Consider the following 19,744-nt stretch of genomic DNA (forward strand, 5'->3'; position numbering starts at 1 on the left):
TTCCACTGAGGTGCTATCTCACCCTGCCTATTGGTAGGGCCGCTCCGGATTCAACAGCCTGTGTCAGAGGCTGTACCATTTTAAGCTGCCGATGGGATGGGTCACATCACAGAATGTGTCTGCAGATCAACAGCAATTCCTGCAGTAGAAATGTTAGCATGTCCAGGAGAAGACCAGGCACCTGCAGTGCTTCTCCTGCGAGATCTGTTCTTCTGTCTGTAACGAGTGGGAAGGGTCAAGCATTCCTGCCCCCAGCGCTAATGCTGCTGCCATCAAATTCAGAAACCAGACAGTTTTTCTAAAGAGAAAAAAGACGAAAGCATGATGTAATTCATAGTAGTGTGCCTAAGCTGTGCTTAAAAGGTTGCTATGCTTTGTCACTCCCCTTAGGCCTGGAGACGGAAGGAGACTCTCCATGACTCTTTAACTGGCACTCAGGGCTCTCCCCAGGGCACAACACTCCCCTGCCACACTCCCTACCCCCTCTGTTTTGCACCCAAGTGTTTTTGCCTGGCTGGAATGTGCCCTTGTACTCTTGAGAATGCTTCTTGCTTGTCAGGATGGAGGAGAGAAAATGTGTGCAGAAACTAGCCTTCTGTGAAAAGGCACCCCCTCCTTCCCACTGGCTTGTGGCCCCCAGAAGGGAATGCAACCCTTTGGCTTGAATCAATTCCCTTGCTAGGAGCATGAAAGGAAGGGTGCGCATTTGTGCATGTGTGTGCAACAGCGATGCATCTCTCCCTTTTGAGTCAAACGGCGTTTGAAATCCATTTATTGTGTTACCCCAAGAAAGCTATAAAAATAACACATTTCCCCGCCCCTCCCCCTCAAAGATATCATTACAATAAAAACGAAACGAAACCTCACAATTCATGACAAAGTTTAAACTCCACTTGTGTTTCTTAAGCCCATGTTAAGGTGAATCCCAAAAAGCTTGGGCACGCACACCTGAGAGGGGTCAGGCAGCCACCAGAAGGACGAGATGCAGAGGTTGCCGATTCAGACATCAGAAAGTTTACTGGCCATTTCCAGAACAAACCAATGCAGATGGATTGTTCTTTGCCCTGTTTCATCTGGGAAATACAACTGCATGAAAGACCTGTGCATGAAGGAGGAGGAATCCCCACCCATAGAAGTGGCAATGGGGTCATGGTACTGGTTTGGCCTCATGCACAGTGCCGCATGGGAGCCGATGCCTTGTTGTCCATACACTGAGTGTGGACCTCTGAGGATTAGCCAGCGGAGATCTAACTTTGCCCCCGGTTATTCCAGAAGGGACTCTCATTCAGCACCACTTGTTACAGCAGGGAAAATTGAGTCAAAATAATAATGAGGCATCATAGATGTCTATGGGCATTGAGCTGGGCCCCACACACCTGTCCATTAGGGCACTGCCTCACCAACTTCAGCCTTGATTCCTCCAAGCTTACCTGCCTTCTCACTCTTGTAGAACTCGGCACAGAGAAAGAGGACAAAAGTAGTTACAGTGGTACCTCGGGTTAAGTATTTAATTCGTTCTGGAAGTCCGTTCTTAACCTGAAACTGTTCTTAACCTGAAGCACCACTTTAGCTAATGGGGCCTGCTGCTACTGCCGCACCGCCAGAGCACAACTTCTGTTCTCAACCTGAAGCAAAGTTCTTAACCCGAGGTAATATTTCTGGGTTACTAGAGTCTGTAACCTGAAGCGTATGTAACCTGAAGCATATGTAACCCGAGGTACCACTGTCGTTGGTTCTGCCTGTCATTGGTTCCAGAGCCACCTGCTTCGCAGCCCTAACAGGCACAAGCCCATCACTGTGGACAGCCTGGGTTTTCAGACTGCGTGGAAGCCTGTAAGTGCTGGCTTCCTTCCTCATATGTTCTTTCTCAACAAGGGACAGGGAGGAAGGCAGGAAAAGAAAGAGAAGGGGAGGGAAAGAGAGATGCCACTCCAGAGTTCCCTACAGTTATCTAGAGTGCCAACACCTTTCTTTCCCTTTTCGTGGTTTTGAATCTACCAGAGTAAGCTGTGGTTTTGGCAGGTGTATATAGGCCTAACTCTAGCTGAAGCCCAGGTAGGTCAACAACATGCACGCTCTCTGTGAATCCCATGGGTCTCCGTTCTCCAGTATGGCTATGAATTGACAAAATATGATAGGCCTTTCTCTTGCAAACTGTGAACCTTGTATACCTCTAGGTACAAGTACACTTTACATGCATGTTTGTACACATTACTGTGCTGCGCTTCAGTCCTCGTATTTTTCCAGAAAGTGCGAATGAAGGCTCACCTTTGCATGCATACTAAACAAATGTACTCTCCCATCCCTGCTGCTGACTCCAGGATGCTTCCAGAGCTTCTGGATTTTTCCTTAAGCTGCTCATGACGTGTGCCCAACATTTTGAAATTTGCTAGTAACATAAGCATGCAGATGCACACGCACACTCACTCACACACAGATTAATTATATATAGTAATACTGCTCCGGGAAAGCATTTTTCTGACCACTGAAGATGTGAGAGAGTGGGGGAAAGAACAACATAAAGTGCTTTAACTTGCTGCTGCTTCACAAGCACTATTGCATCTTGGCTGTTCCCAAAGTCTCAGCCCCTGCAGGACAAAAACACATGCACAGTTTTCAGACAGGATCTTTAACAAGGTGGAAATCTGGGTGCTCCCTAGAGATAGTCACTGAGTAGTGATGCAAAGTGGGTGAGAGAGAAAAGGAGAAGGATTTTTTTTGCTGCGTAATGAGTGACAGATCTGTAGCATTTTGGCTGTGCTAGTTCAGTGGCAGGGGCAGCTGATGTATGTGTCCTGCTTTACAGTGGGCAGTCCTCTGAAAGAGTTCTCTCTTTAAGGGATGAAAGTCCAGAAGAAGCCTATTGAAAAACCAAGAAACCCAAACCCAAATCAAAACATTTCCCCTTGCCCTGCAAGGGGCTTTTAAACAAACAAACAAACAAAATCACACAGTGTCACAAAAGGGGGCTCTAAAATTCTCCCTGGATGCTGCAACAGGATGGGTGAATTGCAAACTGTTCTTAGCAAAGACAAGAAAACAGAAACGTACAATAGCAGAAGCATGTGAAACAAGGAAAGTCAATGTCGAAAATCCTGGTCAGAATCAGGAGGAAATTTCCAGAGGTACCGATTATGTGTACCTGGGATAGAATGGGGAACCTCTGGCCTTCCAGGTATTGCTAGGCTACAACTTGCATCGTCCCTGCCACTTAGCCGTGTTGGTTGGGCCTGATGGCAATTGGAATTGATAACAACATCTGAAGGGATTATAAGAGTACTGTGTCCAATTCTAGGCACCTGGGCTGGAGGGTAGAGGATGGCAATGCAAGAATCTGATAACCAAGCCTTATGAGGAACCAAGTTCTTCTAGTCCAGCTCTCTGCAATGCAGGAATATGTAGCTGTCCCTTATGGAGATCAAACCTGCAATCTTGGTGTCATCAACTGAGCTCCAACCAATTGAGCTATCCAGATGATTTATTTAACAAAAATTATATACCCCTTGTTCATAGCTATATTCTGTTCCCAAAGTGGCCAACCTGATGGAACGAGTTGCTTTAAAGCAAGAGTAACTAACCAGTTGTCCTTCCAGATGTTGTTGGACTACGACTCCCATTATCCCTAATCTTTGGCCATTCTGCCTGGAGCTGCTGAGAGTTGGAGTCCCATAGCATTTGGAAACTCCCTCCAAAACCTCTTACCTTTCTGGAGTCTATTGAAATGTGCTGTGACAAAAGAAGAAGAAAGTTTAAAGAAAAAGAGAGCAAGTTTCTTACAAAGCAAAATTTTGCACTCCAGCCAATAAAACACACACATTGCTGAATGCTACTCCTTATCACCTAAGCATGAATTTGTTCTGAAATCTAGGGAACATAACCCATCTATAGGGCTTCTAAGCAAGAAACAGCTAGTACCAAACTATATATCATTGTGTGTGTTTTTGTGTGTGGAGAAGTGTAATGACAGAGAGCGCATTTCTCCCAAAGATGAAAACTATAGCTTTTTTGATGTTTTGCTTAGGAATCCATTACAAAGACCAAATAATGATTTGGATTTGATCAAGCAATAAACCTTTGACTCTAGAAACAGTTGTGGAATTGTTTTCCTTTCTTGGGTAGGGGAAGAACAATGCCATCTTTGCACCCCCTCAGAAAGGGGGGAAACCTTGTCCATCTGTGAACTCTTCACAATAGCTTACATAGAAAATAAACCTTACAACATCATGGCGAGTATACTGTATATACAACGTGTGTGTACAAAGTTGTCTTGCTAGGCAAAGCCTTCACCCAGCTAACACAGATATCCCTCAGGTTAATCAAATCATAAAGAGCCGCTTTTCTGTTCTGCAAAGTACTGTAGAAAAACAAACACTTTTTTTTTTGGCAGTCTGTTAAAGAAAAGAAGTCCTTAAGTGGTTTGGTTCCAGTTGGCCATGGAGACCTCCCAAGATGTACGATAGGTCAGCCCTGTTCTCACTTAAAGAAGTTAGGGGCTTGGAGACTTTTCTGATGAGGTGGAAGAGAATAGATAAAATGATATACATGATATCCTTAAGGTACTTGATGCTGTGATACACATTTGACCCAGGTTTGCTACACAACCAAGTGCAACACAACACAGGGGTTTTTTAACCCAGTGCATGTCCTGCTGCTAAATGCAACTGCCAAATTAGCTACCCTTCGTGAAAAGGTACATTGCAAAGGACTGCATTTAAGCTCCAGAGCGCAACCGTCACGTCCTGCCCCAAGCTCTGAAAAAGAATACTTTTCGGTGGCTACCCGAAAGGCTCGTTCCGCCTGGCTGTTGTGCCAAATACCTTTCAGGTCCAATTGTTCAGTTCCTTGCCCTTAATTTGCTGGTTTCCATGCACCTCTCTAGAGACACTCAGTTGATTTCTCCCTCTGTGAATTCCTCTTTGATGGACTGTTTGCGGGACTTGCAGTCTGGGAGGTCAAAGCCGAAGTCCGCCCACTCATCGGCCCCACTGCGGTTCGGGATGGTGATGGTGTGGCGGACGCGGAAGTGAACGGCTTCCATGACACGTTGCCTCTGCAGTTCGCCAGACGTGCCGATGGAGATGGTGGAGGCATTGCTGCTGGAGCGGATGAGCTGCTGGGCTCCGTAGTCGTGGCCCTGCTTCAGTTCCTGGAGGCCCCTCCAGATAATCATCCGGTACTGCTCCGGGATCTTCAGTGCTCCAAGATCCTGCAGAGAAAGGTGTTTGGGAGATTGGGTTGACAAAAAGGACTGGGTGAACTGTAAGAATATAAGATCAGGTTGCCAGATTTTTTTTCCAATGAATCCGGGGACACTTTCCAACTTCAATGGATTTTGTATGGGGCAAAAGGTAAAGGGACCCCTGACCATTAGGTCCAGTCGTGGCCACTCTGGGGTTGTGGTGCTCATCTCGCTTTATTGGCCGAGGGAGCCGGCGTACAGCTTCTGGGTCATGTGGCCAGCATGACTAAGCCGCTTCTGGCGAACCAGAGCAGCGCATGGAAACACCGTTTACTTTCTTGCTGGAGCGGTACCTATTTAGCTACTTGCACTTCATGCTTTTGAACTGCTAGGTTGGCAGGAGCAGCGACCGAGCAACGGGAGCTCAGCCCATCGTGGGGATTCAAATTGCTGACCTTCTGATTGGCAAGTCTTAGGCTCTGTGGTTTAACCTGCAGCACCACCCACGTCCCAACTTTGTATGGGGAGTGATTTGTAAATCTGGGGACTGTCCCCAGGAAATGGGGACATCTGGTAACCTTAATATAAGAAGAGCCTGCTGCATCAGGCCGACAGCCCATCTCGCCCAGCATCCTGTTCTCACAGAGGTCAACCAGATGTCTTTGGAAAGCCCACCAAGAGCACTCTTCCCTCCAGTGTTTTCCAATAATTCGCATTCAGAAACATTACTGCCTCCCTCCACATAGCCATTGTGGCTGCTCACAGCCATTGATATCCCTCTCTAGGGATTTGCCTTATCCAGTCCTGATCTCTCTACCTCACAGCTACTATTTCAAGCTAAATAAATAATAAACAAACATGGAAGGCCCAAGTACTACACGTTTAACATAGCAAGTGCTCTGGCCCTCCATGTGTGATTCATGCAGGAGAGAATTTGGGGGAGGAAATGAGGAGACACAGAGGCCTAAACAAGCCTCACGTTCTTCTCGGAGGACTGATTTACAACACAGCCAGTTTTAAGTCCCACTCATGAAAACAACCATGGATTCATGCGCAAGTGTTAATTTAGTTAAAACAGTAAGCACTGTAATACTCTATTACAGCTTTCCCTAATGTTGTGCCCTACAGATGTTTTGGATTTATTTTGCAGGGAGTTGGCAGTACCACTGCCTCTCTTTTCTTGCTGATGATGCCAGCCATTTTTTACCGGCACTCAGATAACTTTTATGAAGAAATGAGTATCAGCACCTCATTGGTTTTTTTTTAAACAATAACAACAAAAAGAGTTGGAGCCCAAAATGTCTGGAGAGCATCAAGTTATGAAAGGCTTCTCTGTTGGGAGTTAGGTGTGGGCATAACTCAGGAAACATGGAAAGTCTTCATGCAAAAATGGGATCTTTCTTTTTTAAAACAAAAAAACAAGTGAACCCACAATGCTAAACTTTATGGGGTTAAGCAGCAAGCAGCTTTTGATTCCAGTCTAAGACTGTGCAACTGGCTCCAGGTGTTTGTGGAAGGAAAAGCCCTTATTCTGTGAGTTTTCTGTTCAGTGCTTGAAGCCCGGAGCGGAAAATGACATACAATGCATGGCACCAAAATACGACATGGTGAAGACTTGGTTCTGCGCAACATGTGGCATTTATTGGACAGACATGTGTGTAGGGTTCCCTTAGAGCAGCCTTTTCCAGCCTGGAAACCGCCAGACATGACTGGACTCCAACTCCCATCCCAGCATGGCTGATCAGCAAGGATGATAGGAGGGCAGAATGTTTGGGGAAGGTTGCTCAGGGGACAGTGGGTAGATACAGAACTCTGCCTAATTTCTGACCCATACCGCTTTCATATGTTTTTACCTATAATTCCCTTTCATCTGCCATTAAAAAACAACAACACCTCACAAAACCCATGCTTAACTGCATATTTTCTCCCAAAACATGTGTTTAAATGTGTGCTTTTCTCAGAATATGTGTTTAAATATGTATCCTCTCAGAATAGGTTTTCCTCACAGAATACACATTTAAGGTATTTTCTCTCACAACACATATCTAAATGTCCGTTTTCTCTCAGAGCACATATGGAAATAGGCCTCCCCCCATGCGTTTAAATGTGTATTATTTCTCATATGTTTTTCATTCAAAATTCGTATTCACATATGCATTTTCCCTCAGAATATATTGTATTCTCTCTCAGAATATGTTTTCCTCACAGAATGCATATTTAAATGTGCATTTTTCTCAGAAGCTGCTTGAAGGTGTGTTCTTTCTCACAATGTGTTTTTTGCTCAGAATACATATTCAATTGTGCATTTCCCCTCAGAATACATTGCATTCTCTCTCAGAATATGTTTTTTCCTCAGAACACATATTCAAAGGCGCATTTTCTCTCAGAATATATTTTTCTTTCAGATTATGGGTTCTAACATGTATTCACTCTCAGAATATGTTTTTCTGTCATATTTAAATGTGTGCTTTCCCTCAGAATATGTATCTAGCTCAGTATCATCCTGCAAGCTCCCTATTGTCTACACTGATGGGTTTCAGGTGGGGGACATTTCCTACCTGGAGATACCTGGAGATTGAACTAGGGACCTTCTCATCAGATGTCAAACAAATAAATATTTGACTTTTAGAAGACATCTGAAGGCAGCCCTGTTTAGAGAAGTTTTTAATGGTTAACGTTTGATTGTGTTTTTAATATTTTGTTGGGAGCCACCCAGAGTGGCTGAGGCAACCCAGTTAGATGGGTGGCATAATAATAATAATAATAATAATAATAATAATAATAATAATAATAATAATATTTGTATACCACCTTTTCCCCTAAAAGAGACTCCATGTGGTTTACAGAGTAAATCTGGATTATTTTGAAAGTTGCATAAAGTTTTGCATTAACTGTTCAGTGCTTGACAGAACTGACCACATTATTTCACCATTTTCTGCTATGTGCTCTTCATATTTTTAGAACAAAAATGCAACCAATGATTGTGTGGGAAAGTCACACTATTATTATTATTATTATTATTATTATTATTATTATTATTATTATTATTCTGCATGCAAAGCAGATGTTCTACCACTGAGTTTTTGGCCTTTTCAACCATACCTGAGTACCCAAGCTTGTGGGGAAGGGTGCTCTAGGTAATTGTCTTTATTGTTGAACTAATAATATCGTCAATATATTTCTCCTGTGACAAGCATGCATTTCAGCTGATTGAGATCTCCGCCCCCCCCCGCAATCCCATCCCCAAAAATGTTGTTTTGAGAGTGACAGCCCCAAGAGAAACAGAGCAACAGATCTTCTCGGTATTTACCTCTAGAGTTAAGTTCTGCAGGTGGTAAAGAGTCTGTAACCCTTGTGAAGTGAAATAGTCAATGCAGTTTGAGCACCCCAAACCTGTTAAAAAACTGCAGAAGAAGAAGAAAAAGAAAAAAATATATAGATATATAATGGGGGGGGGTAGAATAATGTCCTCAGGTACATTAAACTCTTATCAGTAAGGTAATCTAGGAATGGTAAAATAATGGACAAGCTTCTCATATCCTAGGATGGCTCCAATAACTGATAAGATATTTTGTAATATTGAGGGGAAATGGTTCCCATAACATGTCCCCTTCCCCCTGCCCCGGCTCCCATTTAATGCTGACAGAAACCAAATTTTAAGAATATGATGGGTTAATATGGACAGCGGTGGTAGGAAATGCGGCTTAAGGCAGGGGTAGCCAACGTGGCGCCCTTCAAATGTTGATGGACTACAACTTCCATCATCCATGACCTTTGGACCTGCTGGCTGGAGCTTGAGGGCAGCAACATCTAGGCCACATCCGTACCAAACTTTTAAAACTCTGTGATGCCACTTTAAACATCTTGTTATCCCTTAACTAAAGAAAACAAGTTGCGAACGGAGCGCTTTCTCTCCCACCCATCTCCCAACAGAGCATTGCCTAAGCCAGAGCTTTCCAAACTGTGTGTTGCAACATGTTAGTGTGTCGGCTGAAGTGTTGTCACACGATAAGGGCCTGTATCCTAAGGGGTTAGTTTAACCTCCGGTTTGCTAGCAAAACTGAATTACTGTTTCGCGAAACGATGCACGTCTAAAAAGTGTGCCACCGACATGAAGAGTTTGGAAAGCTCTGGCCTAAGCAAACCAGTTGCTACAGAGGTTAGTGTGTGGTTAAACAAAAACAAAACCAGGCGTTGCTGAGTTGACCCACGCTGAGCCACCTTCTTCATACCTGACAAGGTTTGGGTCTGGGTTGTAGGGCGGAGGGGGCGTGCAATGCGACCCTGAGACCATGGACTGCGAGGGGTGCCCACCGTTCATTTCTCCATTGGACTGCATGGTGTGGCTGTTCAGCATTCCTGGCCCTGGGTTCAAGAAATGGCAGCAAACCAGCCTGGTGAGTTTGCAAAATACATTCCAGGTACAACCTTACACAACTCAGGGGCTGCCAACCCTTCGGGGCCAATGGGATCATAGAGAATGTTGAGAAAATGCCGCAAAATGGCTGCAGCGTAGTGCAAAATGGATGCCTTGGGGTGGGGCATGATAAAAAATGGCTATCCCATGTGAAATATATGTATTTAGCGGGGACATTGTGCTGGCTCCAAAGTGGGCAAAGGTGGGCACACAGGCATCGATTGGCACCATGTGTAAGTATCACTGTTCCCCAGGTGCATGCTGGGCTTAGGAGGACAGTCTCACAATACAATGGTGCATGTGTGTACTCAGAAGTAAATCACACTGAGTTCACTTGGGTTTACACCCAGATAGGGATGTTTGAACATGCCTCAATCCATGCCAATATTCATTGTTGTTCTGCTGCAGTTGGGTCCTTTTGCACATGTCTGTGTTCCATCTAGTCATCCTCTGATGCAACAAGTATGTATTTTTAAATGGTGTGTGGTGTGTGTGTGTAGCACATAATAGATACACACAAAGCAGTCATCAACAGATATTCACAATCCTTCCTTGCTTGTTCCCTTCCAAAGTTAATAAATTTCCCTCTTAGAATGTTTTCAGCCAAAACAACAAAGAGCCAAAAATGGTTTTGTGATGGGCCATTAGCCCATTCAAAGCCATCTATGGCTCCAAACCTAGCTATGTCCACTCAGAAGTAAGTCCCGCTGAATTTAGTGGGGTTACCACCAGGTAACGGCGGTTGATTTTGCAGCTCAGGGTAAGCTTGATGTCCTATCCCATTTTCCTCACTCAGGCATCAGGCAGAGACAGTTTAGCTGGTCAGTTACAAGTCAAGAATACATTGCGGGAAAGCAAAGCCATTTTAAATTTTATTTGTTTTCAAAACAGAGACTTTGGGTGGTCAAAAAACGGGCAGCCAAGTCCAGATGGCATCGTCTCTTCTTGGCTGTTGGAGGTGCTTCCCCCCCCCCACCTGATAGCCATTATTTTACACTTGAATCCAGTTTGCTAGAACCTTGGGAGTTTTGTAAAAAGAGAAAAAGGAACCACAAAGTAGCTCTCACAAGTTTGGGGAAGGGCTGTAGCTCAGTGGTAGAGTGTCTGCTTTGCATGAAGAACCCCACTCCAAGATCAATCCCTGGCTTCTCCAGGTAGAACTGGGAATACCCCCTGAGTATGAAACCCAGGAGAGCTGCTGCCAGTCAGTGTGGACAACAGTAAGCTGGATGATCCAATGGTTTGACTCAGCACAAAGCAGCTGTTTACACTTCCATATTCCCAAATCGCCCCATCTCGGTTCCAAAAGGAAGAGCGAGGCTTTCCATTTTATTTAGAAAACTATATATCCCACCCTATACAGCCCTGAGAGGCTGGCTCAGGTAGCATGCAAGAAGCCCGAAATACAGGCACACTGAAATTGACTACAGGAAATGAAATGACAGGGTGTCTGTAGGGAACCAGGGAGATTCAGAGAAAGGGTGCTGCACAGACAATAAAAAAACATTCTTGGCCTTTTGCATTAGGTGCCTTGCCTTACCCATCGGCCCAAGGGTGGTCCCAGCGCCAGAGCTGTGCTGCGGGGGCTGCCCCACAAGCTGGTTGACGGATGGCAGCTTATTGATCCCTCCCGTGTGATGCTTGTTGATTGGCGAGAGAACTGGGCCATAGGAAGAAGGAGGCTGAAGGTGAGTCCTGCATGGGGAATAGAGTTTGGTACTCAGGGGCAGGGATGAGTGGGAGGGTAGGAGAAGTTTGCTCCAGTAAACATTCAATCAATCAATCAATCAATCAATCAATCAATCGGCTTATTTAAACTTGCGCTCTCATGCAAACTGCCATCCTGCAATAGCTGATGGACCAAAGGGTTAACCATCCTTGAAATATTTGAAATTTGCTGAATGGTTTTGAAAACATAGAATCCTCTCTTCTGTAAAAATACAAAGTGGCTTGCAACACAGGTGGTGCCAGAGCGAATTAGAGGCAGTCCCAACTAAATCTTGTTTTGTCCCCATCCTCCTCCAGCACCCTGTTCACCCTAATAGTGCTGCAAGTTGTTTTGGGGGAAGATTGGGGAAAGACAATTTGGGGACTTACTGGCGTTGCAAGAGCTGTTGCTGTTGCTGGCGATAGGAGTCGACCAGCTGTTGCGGAACCAGCTCCACCAGCTCCAGGCTCTCCTTGATCTTCATTAGGATTTCAAAGTTCTCTCTGCCACGTACCTGAATCAAGGAGAACAGATGTGAGTTAGAATCAAAAGAATCGGAAGGGACCCGGGTGTGTGTGTGTGTGTCATCCAATCTAACCTTCCCCCGTTCAGTGCAGGATCTGCAGCTGAAGCCTCTGCTTTCATCCCTCCAGAGTAGCAGAGCCCATCACCTCTCAAGATGACTCTTGGACTCTTGGTGTCCCTTGCAACTCAATAGTTCTATGGTTCTATGATCACAGTTCAAATGTGCAATGGATCTTTTTTTGTGGGGGGGAATGTTCATTGGGACCTTTTGCAGGCATCATAGGAGGCAGCGGTGAGTTCACTGGTGACTGTGCATGCCACGTTGGAAAGCCGTGATCTAGTTTATCTTAAAGCGTGCTAGAGTGGCTTGACACTTGTACAGCATTGCACATGCACACAAACACAAACCAGTCTCAGGTGCTACTTACAGGTACGTAATATGTCTCTTCTTCCCCATGCCTCCTTTTCTTCACTCCAGCTCCCAGTGCTGGAATACCTTGAGGACTTTGCTTGAAAGCTGGGTGAGGGGAGAGAAGGAAACAATGACTGCTATTAGACAGGGCTTAATTTGAGCCAAGGTTGCGACAGTACAAAGGCATCTTGGGGAGAATGGCGGAGAACCTGCAGCTCAAGGTGGCGTAATGCATTGCTGCCTCAATGGTCCATCATGGCTATAGATAAGACTTCTCTGTGAATTTGTCTAACCTTTTAAACCCACCCAAGCTGGTGGTCATTGCTGGCTCCTGTGGTTGCGAGTTCCACCGTTTAACCATTTGCAGCATGAAGAAGTACAGTGGTACCTCGGGTTAAGAACTTAATTCGTTCTGGAGGTCTGTTCTTAACCTGAAGCACCACTTTAGCTAATGGGGCCTCCCGCTGCCGCTGCGCCACCGCTGCATGATTTCTGTTCTCATCCTGAATCAAAGTTCTTAACCCGAGGTAATATTTCTGGGTTAGCGGAGTCTGTAACCTGAAGCGTATGTAACCGGAGGTACCACTGTACTTTCTTTTATCTCATGCAGCAATAGATAGGCAGCTTCCAGTGACCTGTCCATGGTCCTGCGAACCCTGTTCATACCTAGGATCCTACGGCCAATTAGCGCCAGTCATTTGGGTCATTTTAAGTTTTGGTATATAGGAAGCTGCCTTGGGGGCAGCTGTCCTTTTTTGAATGCTGCCCATGATCCACAACCCAAAGACTTACTCCGCTTATTTGGGTTGCCATTTTTCGCCACGCTTTCATTCAGGGCCTGCTGCTCTCGGTAATGGTCCTCATCCGCTTTCCGGTCTCTGCCGGGACAAGCGCAGATTCGGCCTTCAAATGACCTCCTCCCCAAGACCTGTCCGCTGAGAAGCAAAGACAATGTCAATTCAGCAGACGTAAACCTCTATACCAACAGTGGGCTGTATCTAATGTTAGTCCTACCCAGAGAAGACCCACTGAAACCTATGGACATGACTACCTTGAGTCCATTAATTTCACGGGGTCTGCTCTGAGCAGAACATAGTTGGATGCAACCCGGTGACCTTGTTTATAATTATTATAATTATTATTAGACTTGTTACTGTGATTAGCAGTAACATAAAAACATGAATACAGTGTGATGTCTTGTAATGTTAACACATTCATTAAAAAAAAGTGCAAGTCACAAAAATATTCAAAACAATCCCTCCCTAAAAGAATGGCTGTGGAAAGTTTAGCAGCAAAAACGATAATCTTCCTAGTTTATCAAAAGCCTGAAGTGGGGAAAGATACATTTTTACTTGGCATCAGCAATATGTCAATGAAGGTGTCAGGTGGGGCTCACTGGGGAGAGTGTTCTGCAGTCTGGGAGCCACAGCTGAGAAGGACCTCTACCTCACCATCCTTCTCCAAGCCTCCCTTAAAGAAGGAACCCAGTAGAGGACCTCAGAAGAGATCTAAGGGTCTGGGTGGGTTCAGATCAGGAGATATTGAGGTCTCCTATGTGCTAAGCTGATACACTAAACCACTGTACTAGTTGTCAAATGGGAAGGGGATAACTTTGCATACTTCCATGAGCTGCTGTGTGGTGGCAGCAGCGGGAAGCAGAAGAATGATAACAAAGGAGGAAGGTCCAAAACCTGACTCTGGGTGTGTTAGGGCCAAACTAGATATAACACAGGAGTTGGTGAATCCATCTCCTGCTGTTATTTCTTCAGTTAATATCATTAGAGGGAGGGCTGACTTGGTGTGGGTAGTGGGGGATGGGATCCAACCTTTCCCCTCTTGCCCCTAATTCAAATTCTGACAACACACACCCAGCATGGCCAATGGTCAGGGATTCACTGGCTTCCTACATGTGGTTTAGCACATCAGAAGTAAGAACCATCACCTTGGGTTTGACATGGAAACAGATCGGAACCCAGTGCACTTGACATAAGGCCAATCTAAAAAGCATGTGCCAGTAAGCAACCTGTTGGCTGCACTTCACATGCATTTCCAAACTGTCTTCAAGGGAATACCCAATCTTCATCTACCTTCCCAACCCAGCACAAATCAACCCCACTCATCTGACTGTCCATTGGGGAGTTGCATGTCCTCTTGGAGAGCTGGTGTTCACATGACTGACTCACTCTCTGGTCTCCAAGGTGATGATGATGAGGATGGGTCTCCTGTTCATTCCACCCACACAGCTGCTGTTGCACATGAAGTTGTAGAGGATGGTGGTGAATTCGGTACCCACCTGCCGAAGGAGAAAGAGGGGAGAGAAGGTGTGGTGAGCCATGTCTGGGATATGCATAACATTATTATTATAGCTGGAGGTGGGTGGGGATCTGGCCCATTTGCTGGAAAAGGACAGGGGGAAAGGTTAAGAGTAGAAGGGATTGGCTGGATGGGAATGGGTTTGAGGAAAAGGCATGACTCAGCAGTACAGCATCTGCTATGCATGCAGATGGCACCAGGTTCAATCTCTGGCATTTCCAAGTAAGGCAGTATGAAACCTTGGAGAGGCACTGCCAATCATTGTAGACAGTACTAATCTAAAGGAAGGGCTGTGCAAGGGCAGGAACCCAAATTCAACCCACAATTTCACAAACCAAACAGCCAATTCTTATTCTTCTTTAAGTCCCAAGTCTCCCAAAATTATTTGTGTGGAGGTCCAATATGCTGGCATGGTTTAAGAACATTTTAAATGTTGGTTTTTGTCTACGTTTTTAGCAGTTCTCATTTTTATCTGTAAGCTGCCTTGAGTCCTGTCAGGGGGAAAAGGCAGGGTAATTAATAATAATAATAGTAATAATAATAATAATAATAATAATAATAATAATAATAATAATAATAGACCCCATAAACAAGCCTCCTTCCTCCACCAAAAAAGCAAAAACAAAAACAGTTTAGAGGGTGAAATTTATAAGGGGGAAACCTTTGTTGTTGCTGCATCTATCATTAAACAAACAGGAGTCAGAATCCTTGCTGATCTATGAAAGATCATTCAGAACTCCACTAGTAAATCTTCTGCCCACCCCAATGTAGGTGACCTTTCGAGGTCTCGGACCTTTTCCTGAAGTGGAAAGCAAAGGCTTAGTGTGGTGTAGTGGTTAGAGTGGCAGACAAAGGCTCTGGAGACCCAGGTTCAAGTCTCACTCAGCCATGAAGCTTGCTGGATTTCCCTGGGCCAGCCACTATTTCTCAGCCTGACTTATCTCGCAGGGTTGTTGTAAGTATAAGATGGGAAGGGGAGAACTACACATGCCACTTTGAGCTCTTTGGCATAGAAAGGCATGAAGCATTGCAAGATGAGCGTGGAATCAAAGTTGCAGTAATGATGCCCAACAGTAGGGGGAGATCCAAGCCTTCCTATAAGCAGTCTTCATTTTTCCTTCTGGGCTTCCCCCTAAAACTCTCCTGCATTTCTCCTCCTTTGAGATGCTGCAGTGTATGTGAGTTTAGAGCAGTAGAAGGTGGGCATATCCTTTAAAGAGCGAGGTGTGCTTCTTGACAGGCGAGGATGCAGAGCACACCTGGTAGGTGTTCCCATCCTGAATGCAGATGCAGCCAACATCTGGTTTTCCTTCCTGGGGTTTGCAAACATTGGCGGTACATATGTCATACCCCCAGATCCCTAGTTCAATGAATGCAGAAGGAAGGTAAGGCGAAAGTTAGGAGGCTGCTTTGCACCAAGTGAAACCAATGGTCCAGCTAGATCAGGATTGCCTATGCTGACTGCCAGTGGCTTTCCAGGATTTCAGACACAGGGATATTCCCAGCCCTACCTGGAGATACCTGGGACCTTCTTCGCGCACAACAGATGCTCTGCAACTTAGCTGCAGCCCTTCATTATGCTAAGACAGGCTATTGATCCATCTAGCTCAGTACTGTCTCCACTGGCTGGCAGCAGTCTTGAGAGTTTCAGGCAGGGGACATTTCCAGTCCTTAAAGTGAAAGTAAGATTCTAGTCCTCATGGTTCCAGATGAGGAGCTGTTAAAGAAGCTGCATTGTATCTAGTCAGACCATCAGTCCAACTAGCTTATCTTTCATGAAAGGGGGACATTCCCAGTCCTACCTGGCGATGCTGGGGATTGAACCTGGAACCATCTGCATGCAAGATAAATGCTCTGCCACTGAGCTACAACCTCGGTGGTGGATTAAGACTGGGCAATGCTCACGCGTAGCTGCTTTTCCTTCAGAATAAAAACTGGCCAGCTTAAATACTGCTTCCTGCCTGCTGCCTTTTAAAGCATATTTAACATGCTTGGCCCTTAAAGGTAAAGGGACCCCTGACCATTAGGTCCAGTCGTGACCGACTCTGGGGTTGCGGCACTCATCTCACTTCATTGGCCGAGGGACCCGGCTTCCGGGTCATGTGGCCAGCATGACTAAGCCGCTTCTGGCGAACCAGAGCAGCGCATGGAAACGCCTTCCCGCTGGAGCGGTACCTATTTATCTATTTGCACTTTGACGTGCTTTCAAACTGCTAGGTTGGCAAGAGAAGGGACCGAGCAACAGGAGCTCACCCTGTCACGGGGATTCGAACCGTCAACAAGTCCTAGGCTCTGTGGTTTAACCCACAGCGCCACCTGAGTCCCACAGCACCACCCAAGTCCCTTAGAAGCTTGGCCCTTAGAAGTGGAGAAACCTGATTTGCACCGGTGTCCTCTTCCTTTCCCACACAGTGGGAGGCTGCACTCTGTGCAGAAGGAGTGGGGAACCTCAGGCCCAAGAGCTGGATGTGGCCCTCAAGGGTCTTTCTATATGGCCCTTGAAACTCTTCTCAGACAACACCCTTTCCCCTATCCTCACACAATAGCTCTCAATGGCCCTGTTCTGCCCTCCTTCTTGACTGTGATGGTAGGAGCCAACTCCTAGGGGCCAAGGGGTCTTCGGTCCCCCCAATAAAATATTTGAGGGCCCCCCCAAGTTGATGGGCATTGCCATTCAAATAGTGCACTGCACCACATCATGTGATCGATTATGCAGAGCAGAGCTTCCCTGGGCCCCTCCAATATTTTATTCTAGGTGATTGATATACTGCCTCTTGTGTGCCTGGATGGAGAGATGAGTGCAGGGCTTGTGTGTATGTGAAACCTCTGGCTGTTACCATATAGTGGTGAGAATAGTGAATTTAAAACTTCAGTCTGCCAGTAGCTGCCTCTACATGAGAAGCATGCTTTTCTTGAAAGCTCCACCCTGTTCTCCAATCAACATTGCGGATTCCCAGGCTCCTCCCTCTGGCTCTGATCCTCAAGAGGTCTAGCAACCTCCACCCACCACCCGCAAAAGAGAGAGAGAGAAATTATGCCTATTGCTTCAAACCTTGCTCCCCCCCCCCCATTAGCAAGTCAGATTACCTGGGGAGGTTCATAAGGAACCATCACGCTCTGCCTCCCAGTTACAGGGTCATCCACATACTGAGATAGGTTGTTGCCTTCCACGCGGATTAAGTGGCTTGCAGGAGCCGAGAGACCTGTGAAGACAAAAAGCAGGCTTAACTGCAAGTATTTGCTCCTTTAGTTGCCTTTTTGGATGGAGAAGCCAGAAATGCCACTCAACGGAATGTCAACATCAACAGCAGAAATTCCTGTGAGGCCAAGACCCATCGTAATGTAAGCCAACAAGATTGTCCTTATGACTGGCTGCTGGGGGGAAGCAATCCAACTTACCAACCTCAGTCTGCCCTGATGTGCCTGCGGTCTTGACATCAGTAAGGGATGAACTTTGCCTCTCATTGGCTCTGGTGCCGCCTAGTGTTGCTCTCACTGCCTTCTGCCAAACTAATCGCAATGGACAACCCATTATAAGGGGGCAGAGGGTCATATTCAGTGTGAGCCCTGTTCAAAGTGGACACATTGAAACGAATAGACATGAAGATTGACCAGATGGCCTGTTGGGTCCCTTTCAACTCTAGAGTTTTATGGTCCTATGGATAACTAAGTTCCACTGATTTCAGTGGGTCTGTTCTGAGTAAATCATAGCTGGAGACAACCCAATGCATTCCAGAACTTCTTGAGAAACAACGGCATACATTTCCTGCTGAACCTGATCTCACCGTCATTGAAGTCGCGCCCGAGCTCATGGTTTGGACACCGCTTCACCACTTCTGTCACATGCTCTGCCTTCTTGTAGACTGGCATGGCTCGGATGACAGTCCCCGGAGGAGGAGGCGTTGACACTTTGATCTGGATGGGGCACGTCTTCGCAATCTGACAGTAGAGCTTCTTGAGCAACGGGGAATACTGGAAAGAGGAACAAGGTGCAAATGTGAATGGGCGTGTGCTAGAACTTCTCATTCGTTCTCCATGGACGGCCACCAAGAGGGGACAACCCATCTGCTTGGAAGGTGGATTTGGAAAACCTGTTCTCCTCCTAACCAGCACTGACCTTTGCATTTGCCAAGTTGCAGAATCAGTTGTGATGTCTTTCTACAAACCTATGGTGCAACCACTTTTGGAATACTGATTACCTCACCTCCAAAGGAGATATTGTAGCATTAGAAAGTGTTCATAAAAAGTTTAGGCAACATTAAAACTTGTGGACATCCAATGAAGGTGAAGGCTGGAAGATTCAGAACAGGTAAAAAGAAGGCATTATGGAACTTACTCCTTCAGGAGACAGCAATGGCCACCCTCTTGAACCACTTTAAAAGAGGATTGGGCAAATTCATAGAGAATAATGCTATCAATGGCTACTAGCAACAGTAGCCTTCCTCCATGGTCAGAGGCCATAATGCTTCTGAATAAAAAAGGTAAAGGGACCCCTGACCATTAGGTCCAGTCATTGCTTAAAACCACAGGAGGGAAGAGCACTCTTGTGCGAGGGTCCTGCTTGTAGGTTTTCGACAGGCATTGGATAGCTCAGTTGGTTAGAGTGTGGTGCTGATCATGCCAAGGTGGCAGGTTTGATCCCCGTATGAGACAGCTGCATATTTCTGCCTTGCAGGGGGTTGGACTAGATGATCGTCAGCATCCCTTCCAACTCTACAATTCTATCATTCGGGAGCTGGAACATTTGACTCCGAAGGTGTTTGGGAGCCGAGGTACGACTGTATTTCTTTGAATGCATATTCCTACTTATGAATGCACATTCCTACTTATGAATGTAGCATGCCTAAATCAAGTGGGAGCATTCATAAGTAGGGATATGCATTCAAAGAAATACAGTCGTACCTCGGCTCCCAAACATCTTGGGAGTTGAATGTTCTGGCTCCCGAACGATCGAAAACCGGAAGTGAGTGTTCCAGTTTTCAAATGTTCTTTGGGAAGCTGAACGTCTGATGGGGCTTCCACAGTTTCTGATTGGCTGCAGGAGCCGCGCTTTGGATGTCGAACATTTCAGAAGTTGAACGGACGTCTGGAATGGATTCTGTTCAACTTCTGAGGTACGATTGTATAGGAAGCTTCCAAGCTAGACCATGGGTCTGGCTAACTCAGGACTGTCTACATGGGCCAACAGCA

The 19,744-nt window shown here is 45.9% G+C and overlaps 1 protein-coding gene across 2 annotated transcripts in view; it reads right to left on the reverse strand.

The window, feature by feature from the left end:
* Positions 1–2,891: 2,891 nt before the first annotated feature.
* Positions 2,892–19,744, reverse strand: part of TP73 (tumor protein p73) — a 68,850-nt gene continuing 51,997 nt past the window's right edge. Inside the window, exons 3-12 of one of the 2 annotated variants that reach the window (XM_082230101.1) lie at positions 18,340–18,526; positions 17,642–17,757; positions 14,425–14,534; positions 13,034–13,176; positions 12,258–12,346; positions 11,694–11,818; positions 11,137–11,291; positions 9,412–9,544; positions 8,490–8,583; positions 2,892–5,206 (exon numbers count right to left, since the gene is read on the reverse strand). In XM_082230101.1, coding sequence (XP_082086227.1) covers positions 4,886–5,206; positions 8,490–8,583; positions 9,412–9,544; positions 11,137–11,291; positions 11,694–11,818; positions 12,258–12,346; positions 13,034–13,176; positions 14,425–14,534; positions 17,642–17,757; positions 18,340–18,526 — 1,473 coding nt within the window. In that variant the 3' untranslated portion in view covers positions 2,892–4,885. The remainder of the gene's footprint in view (positions 5,207–8,489; positions 8,584–9,411; positions 9,545–11,136; positions 11,292–11,693; positions 11,819–12,257; positions 12,347–13,033; positions 13,177–14,424; positions 14,535–17,641; positions 17,758–18,339; positions 18,527–19,744) is intronic. The other variant, XM_082230102.1, reaches the window with a different exon arrangement.

This window comes from Podarcis vaucheri, assembly GCF_965113315.1.
Source record: "Podarcis vaucheri genome assembly, chromosome: 7".
NCBI lineage: Eukaryota > Metazoa > Chordata > Lepidosauria > Squamata > Lacertidae > Podarcis > Podarcis vaucheri.